The 18,471-nt window shown below is 43.4% G+C and overlaps 1 protein-coding gene across 18 annotated transcripts in view; it reads right to left on the minus strand.

Annotated features, from left to right (window-relative positions):
* ADGRL3 (adhesion G protein-coupled receptor L3) overlaps positions 1–18,471 on the minus strand; it is a 1,264,347-nt gene that overhangs the window by 281,842 nt on the left and 964,034 nt on the right. For all 18 annotated transcript variants that reach the window (XM_077475785.1, XM_077475784.1, XM_077475783.1 and 15 more), the window contains exon 18: positions 8,680–8,771. In XM_077475785.1, coding sequence (XP_077331911.1) covers positions 8,680–8,771 — 92 coding nt within the window. The remainder of the gene's footprint in view (positions 1–8,679; positions 8,772–18,471) is intronic.

Raw genomic sequence — 18,471 nt, forward strand, 5'->3', positions numbered from 1 at the left:
ATCTAATCAGACTCAGGTGATGCGATTCCTTCAAGATCTGGCTTCCCGCTTCGAGCAGCTACAGGCTTCCTTGGGAACCCCGAACCTGCAGCCTCAAGTACAGTCTGCAACTGCACCTATCGTACCAGTCGCATCCATGCATTCATTATTACTGCCAGCTTCGTCCCGTTTCTCTGGGGACTCCAAGGCCTGCAGGGGCTTCCTCAGCCAATGCACCATTAATTTTGAGCTCCAGCCTCAAAACTTTCTGTCTGATCGGGCAAAGGTAGCCTATATCATTTCCTTCCTCTCCGGTGAAGCTTTAGCCTGGGCTGCTCCCCTGTGGGAGAAAAATGATCCGGTGTTTTCCAGCCTGTCCAACTTCTTGAAGCTCTTTCGTAATATCTTCGAGGAGCCAGCTCGGGTTTCTTCTGCGGCTAGTGCCCTTTTACGCCTTCGCCAAGAATCTTGTTCAGTGGGACAATATGCACTTCAGTTCCGTATCCTCACAGCTGAATTGAGCTGGAACAATGAGGCCCTGGTCGCAACCTTTTTACATGGCCTCTCTGACCGAGTGAAGGACGAATTAGCAGGAAGAGCTATCCCCGCCGCTCTGGACGATGTAATTTCCTTATGCAATCAGATTGACATTCGTTTCCAGGAAAGGTCCTTAGAAAAAAGACGCCAGCACCCCCTAGGTCCTAGTCAGCCTGAACTTTTTTTCCATCGCCCTGTGGAGTATCCTCTGTCTGCTGAGGAACCCAGGCAGCTGGGCCGGACCAGACTAACCCCCGAAGAACGTGCTAGACGCAGAACTCTGGGCTTGTGTCTTTAATGTGGGGGCAAGGGTAATTTTCGTGACTCCTTCTCGCTTTGTCCGGGAAACGCTCGGGTCTAATACATTTGGAAGGTGGAGTATTGGACCCAGAAACATCACCTTCTCATCTTCTTCTTTCGGTGTTCCTCCATGTAGGCACTTCTCCCCAATCAGTCCTAGCATATCTGGACTCCGGGGCTGCCGGCAATTTTATGGGCTGGAGAACTGCTTCTTCTCTGAAGCTTACCCTTTTTCCCCTCGCTACTCCACTAGTAGTCTCGGCAATTGATGGCACTGTGCTCCCAGGGGGGCCCTATCCGTTTCCAGATGCTACCTATTAGGATGTCGGTAGGGATACTCCACCAGGAGTGGATCTCCTTCCTCACCCTACCCAAGGCCCCTACCCCCATTGTATTGGGCCTTCCTTGGCTACAGCTCCACTCGCCACATGTGGACTGGGTCTCTGGGCAGATCCTGGCTTGGGGTCCTTCGTGTTTCTCGTCCTGTCTTCTCAAGTTGACCCCCAAGGGGAGACTTCCCATTGCTACCACTTCCGTATCGTCTGATCTTCCCGCGGCATACAGCGATTTCCGGGATGTGTTCTGTAAGAAGTCTGCTGAGGTGCTTCCTCCCCACAGATCTTTTGACTGTGCTATTGACCTTGTCCCTGGAGCAACCCTGCCCAGGAGTCGTACCTATCCTCTGTCCATTCCAGAGACCCAGGCCATGTCTGAGTATGTCGCCAAGAATCTGGAGAGAGGTTTCATCCGGAAATCCTCATTGCCTGCAGGAGCAGGGTTCTTTTTCGTTGCCAAAAAGGATGGTTCCCCTCAGACCCTGCATCGACTATAGAGGTTTAAACGCAGTGACTATCAAAAACCGATACCCTTTACCTCTAATATCGGAGCTATTCGACAGGTTGAAGGGGGTTTCCATTTTCACTAAGTTGGATCTCAGAGGTGCATATAATCTCATTCGAATACGGGAAGGTGACGAATGGAAGACCGCGTTTAACACTAGGGACGGGCATTACGAATACCTGGTTATGCCTTTGGCTTTTGTAATGCTCCAGCTGTGTTCCAGAACTTTGTCAATGAAATATTCAGGGATCTACTGTACCAGTTTGTTGTCATCTATCTGGATGATATTTTCATCTTTTCCAAAAATCTGCCTGCTTACAGAAACCATGCACGCACCGTACTTCAGCGCCTTAGAGAGAACAATCTCTATGCCAAGATGGAGAAATGTTCCTTTGAATGTTCCGAGGTCCTGTTTCTGGGTTGTTTTGTTTATAGTGCGGGTCTTCGCATGGATCCCGCAAAGGTCTCAGCCATTACCAACTGGCCCCTTCCCGCTAGCCTCAAGGCCACACAGTGCTTTCTTGGCTTCACAAATTATTATAGGCAGTTCATAAGGAATTACTCTTCCATTGCCGCACCTATTATCGCTTTGACCAAGAAGGGTGCGAATGCCAAAGACTAGCCTCCCGAGGCTGTCTCTGCGTTTCACGATCTGAAACAGGCCTTTTTCTCTGGACCTCTCTTGAGGAGACCAAATCCTGGGGACCCATTTTTTATTGAAGTAGACGCTTCTTCGATGGGGGTGGGAGCTGTGCTTCTTCAGTTTTTTGAGAAGAAATGTCAACCATGTGCGTTCTTTTCCAAAAAAAATTCTCAGGCGGAGAGAAATTATGCCATTGGTGATCGGGAACTTCTCGCAAATTAAATTGGCGTTGGAGGAGTGACGTCATCTCTTGGAAGGTTCCCCTCACTCCATAACGGTCTTTACTGATCATAAGAATCTACAGTACCTACAGAATGCTAAAAGTCTTAACCCCAGACAGGCCAGGTGGAGTCTCTTCTTTTCCCGTTTTAAATTCAAGATTACGTACAAACCTGGTACCTGCAACGGTCGAGCTGATGCGCTCTCTAGGTCATTTGACACTTTAGACGAGGAGTCCAACCCTGATCCTGATCCGATCATTCCTACCTCATGCATTGTTGCCCATTCTACCACCCTGGAATCAAAAATTCCTCCTGGCAAGAACTTTGTTTCCACAGAGCTAAGAGCTAAGATCCTTCGTTGGGGAGATAATTCCAAGGCAGGTTATGGCAGGCAGGTCATGCTGGGTTCCTCCGATCCTTCCTGCTCATCAGTCGTCACTACTGGTGGCCTAATCTCCACTCGGATGTTAAAGACTACGTTAAGGCTTGTTACGTCTGTGCTCAGTCTAAATCTTCCACTCAAGTCCCTGCTGGTCTTCTCATGCCCTTGCCCATTCCTAAGGAGCCCTGGTCTCACATCACCATGGATTTTATCACTGATCTTCCACTGTCGGAGAATAATACGGCCATTTGGGTAGTAATCGATCGGTTCTCCAAGATGGCTCATTTTGTTCCTCTTCCTGGTCTCCCTTCTGCCCCTGCCTTGGTTCCCATTTTTGTACGATAGATTTTCCGCCTTCATGGTGTTCCTTCTCATGTCGTTTCGGACAGGGGTGTGCAGTTTACTTCTCATTTTTGGAGAGCCTTTTGCAAATCCCTCGACATTACCTTGGATTTTTCCTCTTCTTATCATCCCCAATCCAATGGCCAGACTGAGAGAGTTAATCAGGAGTTGGAGGTCTTTCTCTGTACCTTGGTCTCTGCCCATCATGATGATTGGGCATCACTATTACCGTGGGCTGAGTTCTCCCACAATAATCATGTCAACGTCAGTTCTCAGAAAACACCCTTTGTCACTATTTATGGAAGACATCCTCAACTCCCTCTTCCTATGACTTGTTCTTCTGACATTCCAGCTTTGGCTACTGTTCAGGAATCATTCAATTCCATGTGGGCTGACGTTCATGATTCCCTCCAGAACGCTGCCAACAAATTCAAGAGTTTTGCTGACCGTCGCAGACGTAAGCCACCTTCTCTTCAGCCAGGAGACAAAGTCTGGCTCTCCACCAGGAACATCAAACTCTGGGTTCCTTCTCTCAAATTTTCCCCAAGATTCATTGGTCCGTACACCATAATTTCTAAACTAAATCCGGTTTGTTTCAAGCTCCAGATTCCCAAAAGCCTCAAAATCTCTAACTCCTTCCATGTTGCCCTTCTGAAGCCTTTAGTCCTCAATAAGTTCTCTCGTCCTCTCTCTACTGTAGCACCGGTCGCTGAGGATGATCAGGAGAACGAGGTTAGCCAAATTTTGGATTCCCGACTCTGTAGAGGCATTCTCTAGTACCTCGTGCACTGGAAGGGTTTTGGTCCTGAGGAGAGGTCGTGGATTTCGGCTTCCGAGGTCTTTGCACCTCGTCTGTTGAGGAAGTTTCATTTGAAGTTCCCCTCTAAACCTGGTCCCAGGCGGGGAAGGGGGAGGCCTCGTAAGAGGGGGGTACTGTCATGGTTATGCAATAGAGTTTGTCTGCTTACCTGTCTCCATGTGTTCCAGCCGACCCTCACCTGACTGATTTTGTAATCCATCCTCTGGCATGGCTCCACCCTAGCTCCTATCAGAGAACTCTATATTAACCTGTGCACTGCAGGCCAACCCTGCTGATCAACCTTTGTGTGTTAGCTTCCTGTTACCTGCCGTGTGCTCTTCTGTTGTTTTCCGTTACCGACTTTGGCGTGTCCTTGACTGTCCCTGCTTGCCTGTGATCCTGACCTTTTGGCGTGTCCCTGACTATTCCTGTCTGCTTGTGGCCCCGACCTTGGCTTTGTCCCTCACTATCCCTATCCTCCTGTTGCCTACTGTGGGTGTGAGCTGGGGGACCCTGGGGGTCGCGACCTGGAGCCAGTTGCAGCCAAGTCCATCCTTACCACTAGAGGCTCTGGTGAACACTTGCTGGCTCTTAGACTCCGCGCCCCAGGGAATCTTACGCTCTAACCCCGGTGGGATCCATCTTGGTGTTCTGGAGGCCCTGCCTTCCTATCACCTTGACCCCTGTCCGCAGCAGTCAGCCATAGGGTCCACAACCTTGCGGTGCACTCCTGATCCCTACGGTGTGCATCTGGCACCAGGCGTCAAGGTGACCTGACAGCAATGAACTGTTTCCACCATCCACACATTGAATGTGGATGGGGAATCACTCCCACTGAGCTGCCCTCTGTCAGAATACATTGATCAATTTTGCCGGATAAAGCTGTCTGCACTGACCGTTTTGAAAAAACCCAACAGGCCGGTTGTACACGAGTCAATTTATAGATCGACTTGTGTACAACCAGCTAGCCCATACATGGATCAAAATATGGCTTGTTCCTGCTGAACCAGACACATTTTGGTCCATGTAGGACCTTCTTTTGGAGATTTTCCAAGAATGTTTGTTTGGTTAGTGGTTAGAATTTGGGAAGTATTTGTTTGCCAGAGTGAACACCTTGAAGTCAATGCCACCTTTTACAAACCAATGGGAAATTGGTAGTTGTGCACCTTGGATGACAACAACTATCCATATAAGGACAGTGGTAACAGAGAGCAGTAAGGACTCTAGGTAAATTGTAGATAGGAAGTTCCTCTTACAAAGCCAGAAGCTGTTATGTTAAATTGGTTGAATAAACCTGAATATATTTCATGTATGTGGGAAAGTTTAGGTCTTTAACCACTTGAGACCAGCAATACGTCTATTGACGTCATGGGGTTTCGCTGGTTATATCTAAATGATGCCTGAGGCCACAGACATCATTCAGATATTGCCGTTTTCAGCCGGCGATTCCCTACACCATAAGAACGATCATAGCGGCTGTTCCGCCGCTTGATCGTTCTTACGGGCGGCGGGAGGGGACGCCCCCCCCTCCCGCCGCCCTCCGGTGCTTCTACCGACTCACCGTTTCCATCGGTGAGTCGGTCACAGGATCCGCCGGCCCCAGCAAGTGATCATAGAGATTTCCGGCGGACTAGATTGTCCCCGGAGTCTCTATGATCGTTCGGAGGCCGGGCGCGATGTTATGACGCCACGCCCGGCCTCGGTATTCAAATTAACGGCGCCGATCTGGCTAGGAAGCCATGATGTTTTTTTTTTTTTTTTTTTTTTTATTCTTCCCAGCCTAGAGGTGAGATATGGGGTCTTATTGACCCCATATTTCACTGTAAATAGGTCCGATCGTGCCATATTCCTATTACAAGGGATGTTTACATTCCTTGTAATAGGAATAAAAGTCATCATTTATTTTTTATTTTTTTTTTATGTGTAAAACTAAAAAATAAAAATAAAATTAACAATAAAAAAAAATTTAAAGCGCCCCTGTCCCCGTGAGCTCGCACACAGAAGCGAACACATACGTAAGTCCCGCCCACATATGAAAACGGTGTTCAAACCACACATGTGAGGTATCGCCGCGAACGTTAGAGCGAGAGCAATAATTCTAGCCCTAGACCTCCTCTGTAACCCAAAATATGTAACCAGTAGAAAAATTTTAAGCGTCGCCTATGGGGATTTTTAAATACCAAAGTTTGGCGCCATTCCACGAGCGCGTGCAATTTTGAAGCGTAGATCTGTTTGGTCTCTAACCACAAAAAAAATACAAGTTCACACAAGGTGGAACAGGTGTCCCCATCTGTAAATAAGATCCCTTTTTCTGCATTTGTCCCACAGTGGTATCAGGAGTCTGTGGATAGCCAGGGTCTTCCTGGAAACATCCAAAAAAGGTGAAAATATACCCCTTTTTACTCTGCGCCAAGATTTTTGGAGTATTTCCTCCATGATAATATGAGGGGTCTTCACAAAGTTTCTGCACTTTTATATTTTATGGTGAGGGCAGGAGTAGTAATTGGTTGTGTCTAAGAGTGTCGTGACTAGTCTGTCTGGCAAGCTGACTGACCTTGCAGTTTAGTATAATTAGTGTCATTTTTTTTTTTTACTAAAAATAGTTTAAAAAAAGTGCAGAAACTTTTTGAAGAATCCTTGTATTTGGCACAGAATATATCTGGGTCAATTTTAGTCAGTGTTACGTGGACCAAGGGTCCTGTGCACTCTGTGTATAATGATTTCAGTCACAAGAGGTCTTTTTAGTAAACAGTAAAAGATACCTGTCCCTGTATAGTGGAGTTCTGCCTGGCCTGTGATTTCAATATTCTGACAGTGACACGGATTCTCAAGGTCATTGAGCCACTTTTTGTAACAGAAAGAGGTTGTAGTGGACTGAGCTCTTTCTAGTAGGTCCACTTGCTGCTCCAAAGTAGCCTTTCTATTCTCAAAAGCAAAGAGTCTAGTGTCCAGACTGAAAATGTTCTGTGTAAGCCTTCGTTCACACTGAAGGCGGGTTTGAAATCATGTAAGTTCAGCTAAACTCGCACGATTTTAAACCCACATTTCAATGCAAATTCGGGGGTGATTTGAAAGACATCTGTGCAGGTTCATGCACAGCTGCGATTTGACTTAGTGTTCAGCTCTCTGTGTAGTTCAATTTATACCCTAGAGGCCAGAGTCTCAAAATCTGCTTGAGATTGGAGAGACCTTAGTGGAGCCCAAATATCTTGCTCTTCTGTCCTGGTGATCCCCATAGACTCCAATTTATGGGCTAGTCTCCAGTCAATGCAGAGGTGTTGCATGTGCTGCCTTGTCTGACTTTGGTTCATGAGTTTTCTTTGGCAATCCCAATCACTTTCTTCCAAACTAGGGGGGGTGGGTGAGTGCAGGAGCCTGCCAATAATCTCCCTGTCTCTGTTCTATATGTCTTTACTCCTTATCCAGCTTATATACAAGGCAAAGCAGAGGTGCTAACATGTTTCAGCCAATGTCTCCTTACTCATAAAATCACCACTGACAACTGGGCTGCTAGGCCCAATGCATATGAGTGCTGAGAAACAAAAATGAACTGTGAAGTGTCCCTTCACTCTTTCCTTGCTGGACTTTACAAGTTGGAGGTATAATTTTATTCAGTGGATTAAAAAATGTACAAAAGTGTTGCACTCACAAACATGAAAAAAGCTAGACTAATTGCTGTGTTGTAAAGAATCAGTCCTTATTGACAGACACCGTTGTTGGAGTAGAGCGCTGACACTGCCAGACAGGTATGTGGACCTCTCCACAGTAACACCACTCTGGACTTCTCCTGGCAGGGTCAGTGTTCTCCTCCAGCAGTGGTGTCTGTTAATTCATCTTCTCTGGTCTCTGCAACTATCATCTAGATGATGTCCAATAGGATGAAACGGTTGTGGAATCATTGCATGCTTACCTACATTGCATACATTGCATACTTACCTACATGCTACAAGCTTGTTTATCTGGAATTTTTGTAAGTGTAAACCCCTTTTTTACAATAAATATACCAAACAGTATTATACTATGTGCAGTTCTCTTTTTCACTGACATCATGGATCATTGCACCATTTGATGTGGTTCACCGCAAGTTTTGGAGTCTGTGTCCTGCTACCGGGAACCTTTGGGGTATATCAGATGGGATCTATCCTACTTACAGTGTCCTCCTGTGGTGGATTTCATTGAGGTTCATCCTCCCCAATGCCTAAATGACACACCTGCTACATAGTATGTGTGTCCATTGTCTCTGGTAAGCGTGCCAACCTTATCACTTTCTACTGCACTTTCTGGGATCAATATTTTATCAATTTCCCTGTACACAGCAAAAGAGACTTTCTATGGTCGTTTATTCTTCGGATTAACCGCCTCTTGGTGTCTCCACATGAATTTGGACTTTTGAATGTATTTTTATATAATTTTTTGCACATATACATATATATATTCTGTCTTTTTTCAACCTAATTATGTAACTATATATATATATATATATATATATATATATATATATATATATATATAGGGATTGTTCATTCACTCATGTTCACTGTTAAATTGACATTCACCTTTTATGTTTTTTTATTTACTTTTATATTCACCATTTTGAGTGCTACACTAAGTAAAATTATAAGTACATATCACTTACTTGATGTTGTCTAGGCACCCTGTGTCAGGTTTCAGTATAGCAGTATGATGAAACATTTTAAAGAGAGCAATCCCAAGAAATATTACATTCAGCTGGAAAAAAAGGAAACATTCACATAAATTTATTTATCCATGTTCTAATACCATGTTAAAGTTAAAAAAAAAAGGTTCATTTATAATTAACTCAATGTTCTGTAACTGTTATTCATTGAAGCAATTATTTGATTATTTATGTCAAAATATATGAAATACAAACCACAGAACTAATGCGAAAACTTCCCAGGGCCACTATGAGTTTACTGGTACAGTATTGGAGTATACTTTATCATCTTCTCCCTGCCTGATACCAGTCTGCTGATGCTGTTACATTCAATTTGGCATCCCTCTGGGCATACATTTTCCACATCAATATATTACATTAAAAATGGTTCACAAGGGCGTGATCACGGCATGAGAGTGTGAGGACACTCTCTGGAGGAACTCAGTGAACCCGTTCACCGGATCGCACCCACAACCTTATTGGGGAGATTTTAACCCCACATTATGCGTCCCAAGTGGCAGAAATCCCCGCAGGCACAGCGGACTCCTCGCAACTGCTCCGGATCGCAAATTTTCAAAAATGGAGCAAGGGAGGAGGTGGAATCCTTATGGGTAGAGCTTTAAAGGGAGGAAACCAAGGGGAAAGTAATATTGTGAGTATGCTATAAGCCCCCTAACCAGAGTGAGGAGAGGGAGGCGAACCTCCTATCACAGTTTGGAAAGGCGGCAAGGATGGGAAGTGTTGTCATAATGGCGGATTTTAATTATCCAGACAAAGACTGGGAGGAAGGAACTGCCCAGTCGTCTAAGGCTCGCCATTTCCTAAATGTCTTAAAGGACAATTTCATGGGTCAGATGGTAAATGCACCAACAAGGAACAATGCGTTACTTGACCTACTGATTACTAGAAATACAGACCTGATCGCAGATGTGGAAATACGGGACAATTTAGGAAACAGCTATCACAGGTCAATTAGTTTCAGTATAAATCACACAAACACGAAACATATGGGAAATACAAAGGCACTGAATTTTAAAACAGCCAACTTCCATAAACTATGCTCCTTGCTAGATGATATTGAATGGGATAAAATCCTAGGAACAAAGAACACAGAGGAAAACGGGTGTCCTTTAAGAGCATATTAAATAAGGGTATTAGCCAGTGCATCCCAATGGGAAATCAATTTAAAAGAGCTAATAAAAGTCCTGGGTTGCTTAACTCCATTGTAAAAATGCATATAGAAGCAAAGGAGAAGGCCTTAAAAAAATACAAGGTTGAGGGTCATCGTCAGCATTCCAACTTTACAAAGAATGCACCAAGAAATGTGAAGGGTGAAATCAGGGCGGCTAAGATAGAACACAAAAGGAAAATAGCGGAGGAGAGTAAAGAAAATCCCAAGAAATGATTAGTAAAAGAGGGAGGTCAGATCATATTGGCCCCATAAAAAATTGTGAAGGTAATCTGGTTACAAAAGATGGAGAGAAGGCGAGGGTATTGATTTTATTGTTCTCATCAGTGTTCAAAAGGGAGATGAGGGGGATTCAGTAACCAAGACTGCAATGTTTATCCTCATGACACGTCACAGGAAGCACCCTCATGGCTAACAGAGGATAGAATTGGGAACAGACTTGAAAAACTTAACATTAATAAGTCACCGGAACCAGATGGCTTGGAATTGGGGGTCCTTAAGGAACTCAGTCAAGTAAATGCCAGACCATTGTTCCTTATCTTTAAGAACATTCTACTAACTGGTATGGTACCGGAAGATTTGAAAAAAATTTTTTTTTTACCTAGGTCTTTTTTCTCTGCACTTAACAGCCTTTTTCTGAAATACATATGGCATTGGCAGAGCCCATTGCCCATTTCGCACATTGCAGAGAGCTAAGCTAATGGGGGTTTAGGTGCACCCGATATCCACAAATATTATGAGGCGATCTCCTTGCAACAGATATTGGACTGGCATTAGTGTTTTTTTATTAAATCATGGGTCCCCTTAGAATTTTTTTTTTAGCGGGTCACAACTTATCCTATGCGCCCTGGTTACCCTGGGAAAATAGAGGGCTATCCGAGCTCGTCTCTCCAACCACTATTCATGCCTTACAATTATGAGAAATCTTAAATAAATTGTGACAGGTAGCCCCTATGGCTTCATCCCTAGCTCCGCTCGGAGGCTTCCCTTTGTTCATTCCAGGGGAACATCTCCCTTTTTTCGCACCTCGTCGTAGATTTGTCCAGGAGCAGGGCCTGTTATCGCTAGATGCCCTTAGGGATCAATATGGCCGCTTTCCTTTAGACGACTGGCGCTACAGGCAGCTCCAGCATTTTGCCCACAGTCTGCCCCAGGCAATCCGCTCACCCACCTCCGCCATTGCTTTTGAGAAGCTTTGCATTGCCCCTGCCTTGATCTTGCATTCCATTTCAGTTTTGTACATGATGCTGCAGGCATTATAATTCAAAGGAAAGCCAATATATATAAGAGTGGGAGAGAGACCTGCAACACGTGTTCATAGAGACACAACTTGACCATTTATACTGCCTCACCCACTCTAGTTCGATGGATACGAAAATGAAAGAAAATGGGTTCAAGTTGCTATCCTGCTGGTATAGAGTTTCCTCCAGCCTTGCTAGAATCTATCCAGCTCTTTCAGATGCTTGCTGGAGGGAGTGTGGACATCGGAGTACGTTCCTACACATTTTGTGGGAGTGTCCCAAATACAACCCTACTGGCAGGACATCAGATCGCAAATAAAAGCCATTTTAGATATTGATCTACTTGACTCCCAAATGGAGCTTTTGCTTCATGTCCCCCACCGTCCCTCTTAGCCATTATCGGAAGTCAGTGTTACCCAACCTTCTGAATGCGGCTAGATTATTGACTCCAGTATGCTGAAAGAAGACCCAAATTTCAAACCTGAGAGGCTTGGATCCGGCTGGTGAATGACATAATGGCAGCGGAGGAATGTATGGCGACATGCAAAGGCTGTTATGATAAATTCTATAGAATCTGGGACATATGGATTCCCTATACTGGCAAAACCTCATCGGACCCACAACTGGCGGGTACTTGAAATTTTAAAGAGTTCCACTGTTAGAGATGACCTGATTTGACCAAATTAATCTTCTTTTGTTCTTTTATGATGTAAGATAGAACCACTGTTATGATGGAGTGCTACCTTTGTTATTCTTGTTCCTCTTCCTTATTCCCCATTCCCTCTCCTCCCTCACTTCCCTGTCCCTACTTTGTCTATGCCTGCTCACTTGGCTATCGCTCCTAATGTTTTTTTTTACCTTTTTTATTTTACTTTTGCCAAAATCCACTTTATACAAAACCATACAATAAAATCCAAAATTTAATAGTTCCATTAACCAAACACATAAACATTAGTTCACCATTATTCTTTTTATTTCCCCCCTTCCCTACCCTCCCCCCTCCCTTCCCTCCCATATTACTTTCCCCTGTGCTATTTATCCCCTATTTAGCTAGAGACATGCATTTTTTGCAGCCAAGGGTTCCATATTTTAATAAACTTGCTATAATTTCCTTGTTTAGTTAGGATCGCTTTTTCTAACCATACTACTTCATGCATAGTTTTCTCCCAATCCTCCGGGGTTGGGGGGGGTCGGTGATTGCCATTTTTGTGCCACTAGTTTTCTTGCTTGATATAAGCTCCTTACCACCGCAATCAATGCACATGTTGGTCCTTCCTCCTTTCTGACATAGCCCAGCACACATGTTCTGGATTCCAATTCGAGACTCACCCTGAATATAGAATTGATTATTTTTACTATCGTAGTCCAATATCTATACAATTTTGGACATCTCCAGAACATGTATACCAGGACGCCAGTCTCAATGCATCTAGGGCACTTGCCATCTAGGCAGCGGCCAAACATGTGCATTTTCTTAGGTGTGTAATAAGCTCTATGTAGAAGGAACAAGTGAGATACTTTTTTCGAGGGGGAGACCGATACTGATGGCCCCAGTTCTAAAATTCTTGCCCATTGTTCTGCTGTTATTTCTCCCACATCCTCTTCCCATCTTATTTTTATATACAAATTTTCATTCCTGTCTTTTTTCCCCATTATTTGTGAATATCAACCCCTTATTGGAGTCAGCTTTAATTACTCTCCGAAGAAGGGGGATATCGCTCCGATCCAGAATTCCGTTATTAAATTGTTTCCCCAAAGCATGCCTTGTCTGTAAGTAACTGTAAAACACCTTATTTGGTAGCTCCTATTCTTGTCTCAGCTCTGTAAATGATTTTAAAATGTTACAGACAAAAATGGGAAAATACTGCGCTTATATCTAAAGAATACAAAATACCCTAAATTTCAGGAGCTGCAGTTACTAATATGTGATACACATCAAAAAAGTCAATACATAAAAACTATTATTACTGCAACGTCTAAAACATCACTAGAAGGATCAATGCTTTACCATATAATCCTTGAGTATAGGAAAAAGTTATATAAATAAATATACACTAATCAAAAAAATAAATAAATATCATATACAACTCATAAATTCTCTGGTAAAAAACTATAAAAATGATAAGAGTCAAAAATTATCTGAACAATATCCAAATTGATAAATAATTAGAAAGAAAATAAAATAAAAATAAAGTGATCAATTATGTTAATATCTAAATAATAAGTGAATAATAAGTGAATGTGAATCAAAATAATTAAATATTGCAATAATGAATACATTTATAACAATCAAATAAACTAAATTGTGACAGTGATTGGAATAAAAAAAAATATTAAATTAATAAATATTTAAATAATTAATCAAATTAATAAATGTCATTTAATTACATAAATAATGATGAGACACAATAAAGGAAATACTAATGTGACCAAAAAATGCCCAAAACCAAAAGTGCAACAGTCCACTCAAAGGTATGTTGAATGAGAAGAGTGACTCCTTCAGTAGATATCGGTAAACACCGTGCAATCCTCCTTCACCAACAATGTGCTGATCACCAGTAAAAATGCACGCTTACCAGATAGAAGCATGTATAGGCTCACAGTATGTGCCACTTAATCTGCCGGATGGGTCACAAATTCGCCACCAAATATGACTAGAGCTTCTCCCGGAAGGCTTTCAAATGCGCAGACAACTCATAGAATATAAGTAAAAAAAGTTCCCATAGTGTAAAACTGGTAAACAAACTTTATACGTAAAAAAGAGACACAAATACTCACAGAGGTAAAAAAACAGCGTTACTGCCGGCAGGCAAGTGAGCACCCGTTCGCTCAGAGATCACGTGACTGCGTCAGCACGTCTAAGCCACCCAACGCACGTTCCGTTGTAGGTGACGTCATCTGGGGTGGTATTATTTATGAATTTAATAATTTTTTATTCCAATCACTGTCACAATTTCATTTATTTGATTGTTATAAATGTATTTATTATTGCAATATTTAATTATTTTGATTCATATTCACTTATTATTTAGATATTAACATAATTGATCACTTTATTTTTATCTTCTTTTATCTCTAATTATTTATCAATTTGGATATTGTTCAGATAATTTTTAACTCTCATAATTTTTATAGTTTTTTACCAGAGTATTTATGAGTTGTATATGATATTTTTTTATTTATTTTTTGAGTAGTATATATTTATTTATATAACTTTTTCATATACTCAGGGATTATATGGTAAAGCATTGATCCTTCTAGTGATGTTTTGTACGTTGCAGTAATATTAGTCACTTAATATAGTTGGGTGGGACTAGTTAGATATTGCAGCTACGGTACATCTTTTTTATATATTTTAAAATGTTACCCTCATAGAGTTGGGTTACCTGGCATACTCCGTGTTTTTCCCATTCCTTGTTTTTTTCTACATTAAGGAGCTCTTGCAAATTTTTATTTTTCCAAATAGGTGAATAGGTCTACAGTCCAGTGCTCCAGCCTCTAGTGCTTCTACTATTGAGCTATGGGGGGAATCCAGCAGCAGCAGTTTGTTGCTCGTCTCCCCCCCTCCCACTTTTGCGCATCCTCCCAGATGTTGCCACTGGGCAGCTAAATAATAAATATATGGCTGAGGGACAGCAAAGCCTCCCTCATTTATTGGACTTTGCAAGGCTTTTAAACTAATCTTAGCATGACCTTTCTTCCAGATTCATTTTCTAAAGAGGGTTTGTATTTTTTTTAACCACTTTTCTCCAATTAATATTGGGGAATTGTGAAGTGGGTAAAGCAACTGTGGCATCCAGATCATTTTAATCAGATTGGCCCATCCGTTCGCTGATAGAGGGAGCCTACTCCAGATGTCGCATTTCTGTTTAAATTTTTGGAGTAAGGGAACTAAATTATAAGCAATATATTGATTTGGATCTTTTGACAACACTATCCCCAGATACTTAATTTTTTCAACTGTTGTTAACTGGGGGATTCCTATTGGAGTAGGGATAATTGGCTGATCAACTGGCAGAAGAGATGACTTCTCCCAATTAATAATCAAACCAGAAAAACGACCAAACTCCTCCACTATATGCATAACCTCGACTAGTGACCCTTCAGTGTCGCCCAGGAAGAACAGGACGTCATCTGCGTACAGAGCTATCCTCTGCTCCCCACTCTTCCTTTGAAAACCATGCAGCACCCTTGATGATCTAACTACGCATGCCAGAGGTTCCATCGCTAATGGGAATAGTAAGGGTACACCTGTCTTTGTCCCTCTATCCAACAGGATCTTCTCCAAGTACCCATTATTCATTTTCAACTTTGCTGTTGGATGTTTATATAGGATTTTTAGCAATTGAATAAAGGGTCCTTCCCCTCCTTCTGTAAAACTATGATGGTGGCTTCTGACATCAATAATGGCAACCTCCCACCCTCAATTACCCATCTTAAAGTCTTTAACAGTTCTGAAGCAAAACACCACCAAACTGTTTATACATTTCTGATGGCAGCCCATCCGGGCCGGAGGACATGCCATTGGGCGTACCCGCTACTGCCTGTGTCAATTCCTCCAACTCTATCAGGGCATCAAGCATTCTCCTATCTTTTTCCAAAAGAACAGGTAGATCTATTTTCCCCAGGAACCTTTCCATCCCTCCACTGTCTAAGCTCTGTCGTGACTTATATAGATCTCCGTAAAACTCTAAAAATGTATTCATGATTAACCCAGGGTCAGATGTAACCTCTCCCCGGGGGGTCCTAATCAAAGGTATACCAAAGGAAGTGGAGTTATTCCTCACCAGAAGTGCCAATAAACGGCCCATTTTTTTCCCCTTCTCCGAAGGAGTTCTGTTTCCAAAGGAGTCTCCTATTTTCAGCATTTCTTATTACAGCCTCCCTGTATCCCTGCTGCTTAGCTAGCCAAATTTTTTGATTCTCTGGGGATGGGTCTATTACATATTGTCTCTCCAGTTCCATCACTTCCTTTCTTAGATCTTTTTCCCCCGCTTTAGATTTCTTCTTGATTCTTATTACCCGTTCTATCAACAACCCCCTAAGGAAGGCTTTAAGGGTATCCCAGATCACCCCAGCTGGTGCTGTCCCTTCATTAATTTCAACAAATTCCCTTAACTTCTGTGTTATATCTTTGGGTTTATCTATTAATTCCAGCCATAATGGGTTGATGTTCCACCTTATCAGCATCTTCCTGACCCTTAAGTTTACAGTAATGACTAGGGGAGAATGATCCGAAACTCCCTTGGCCAATATTCTATATTTTCTATTACCTGGGATACTTCGCTGTTACCTATTACTAAGTCTATGTGAGAGAGTGTGTGATATGTGCTAGAGAAACAAGAGTATTGTCGAGCATGTGGATTCCTGACTCTCCATAAGTCACGCTAACCCACTTCCTCCATAAATTGACTTCATCGACCTTCTGCTGGCCTAGCTATCCTATTCCCTGGTGGAAACCTATCCTAACTATTATTAACCACTTGCCGCCCGCCCTATTACAAATTGACGGCGGCAAAGTGGTTTCATTATCCTAACCCGACGTCATATGACGTGATTAGGATAATAAGCCGCTGCGCGCCCCCGGGGGCGCGCATCGCGGCGATCGTTGTTGCGGGGTGTCAGTCTGACACCCGGCAACTACGATCTCGGTAAAGAGTCTCCGACGGAGACTCTTTACCATGTGATCAGCCGTGTCCAATCACGGCTGATCACAGTGTAAATGGGAAGAGCCGGTGATCGGCTTTCCCTCACTCGCGTCTGTCAGACGCGAGTAGAGGAGAGCCGATCGGCTGCTCCTCTGACAGGGGGGGGTCTGTGCTGATCGATTATCAGCACAGCCCCCCCGAGGATGCCCACACTGGACCACCAGGGACACCACTAGACCACCAGGGAAAAGGTAATAAAAATACATAATCCTCCCTAGACCACCAGGGTGCCAGTCAGCACAATGGGTGCCAATCAGTGCCCATAATGGATGCCAATCAGTGGCCACAATGGGCATCACTGATTGGCATGCATTATTGTTTGGCACTGATTGGCATCCATTACTATAACACCGATGCCGCCTATGAGTGCCCACCTGTGCCGCCTATGAGTGCCCACCTGTGCCGCCTGAGTGCCCACCTGTGCCGCCTGAGTGCCCACCTGTGCCGCCTGAGTGCCCACCTGTGCCGCCTGAGTGCCCACCTGTGCCGCCTATCCATGCCCACCTGTGCCGCCTATCTATGCCCACCTGTGCCGCCTATCTATGCCCACCTGTGCCGCCTATCTATGCCCACCTGTGCCGCCTATCCATGCCCACCTGTGCCGCCTATCCATGCCCATCCGTGCCGCCCATCCGTGCCAGCTATCAGTGCCAATTTGTGCCACCTATCAGTGTCCGTCCGTGTCGCCCATCCGTGTGCACATTGGTGCCCATCAGTGCCACCTTATCAGTGCCCATCAGTGTAGCCCCATCAGTGCCCATCAGTGAAGGAGAAAACATACTTATTTACAAAGTTTTGAAACTGAAACAAAAAAAAACATTTTTTTTTTCAAAATTTTCGGTATTTTTTTATTTGTAGCGCAAAAAATAAAAACCGTAGAGGTGATCAAATACCACCAAAAGAAAGCTCTATTTGTGGGAAAAAAATGATAAAAATTTCATTTGGGTACAGTGTAGCATGACCGCGCAATTGTCATTCAAAGTGCGACAGCGCTGAAAGCTCAAAATTGGTCTGGGCAGGAAGGTGTTTAAGTGCCCTGTATTGAAGTGGTTAAGGACTGCATTAAAATCTCCCATGGTCAATATCGGGATATTCTCCTTATCCACTACAAACTTTAATACCGATGTAGGATCTTGAGTTTAAACGGGGGGGGGGGGGGATATACACGTTCGCTATGACATATGGTTTGTTCTCTATCAAACAATCTAGAAAAATGTAACAACCGCGCGGGTCTATACTGACATCTCTGTAGGAGAATGGTACCTCTTTCTTAAGCAGTATACTCACCCCTCTAGAATATGAGGAGTACACTGAATGAAATTGGCTTGTAAACTGCTTCCCGTTCAAACGTGTTTTAGTGTCCTTCGTTAAATGTGTCTCCTGCAGACATATCAGACCCACTTTCTGGGCTTCCAGTGCTGGCAATACAGTAATCTTTTTAATAGGGTCGCCCACCCCCCGAATATTCCAAGAGCCTATTTTTAGACTTTTAGACATCATCCTATACATTTAAAAAACAATAATTGATATTGTTCAGACTTTTCTCTCTTGTCTAGGGTAGGGACACTCCCGGCCATGATATAGAACTTAACCCCTAACCAAATAAAGAAAGCCA

This window comes from Lithobates pipiens, unplaced genomic scaffold (assembly GCF_037356315.1).
Source record: "Lithobates pipiens isolate NorthernLeopardFrog02 unplaced genomic scaffold, aLitPip1_a1.2 Scaffold_13, whole genome shotgun sequence".
NCBI lineage: Eukaryota > Metazoa > Chordata > Amphibia > Anura > Ranidae > Lithobates > Lithobates pipiens.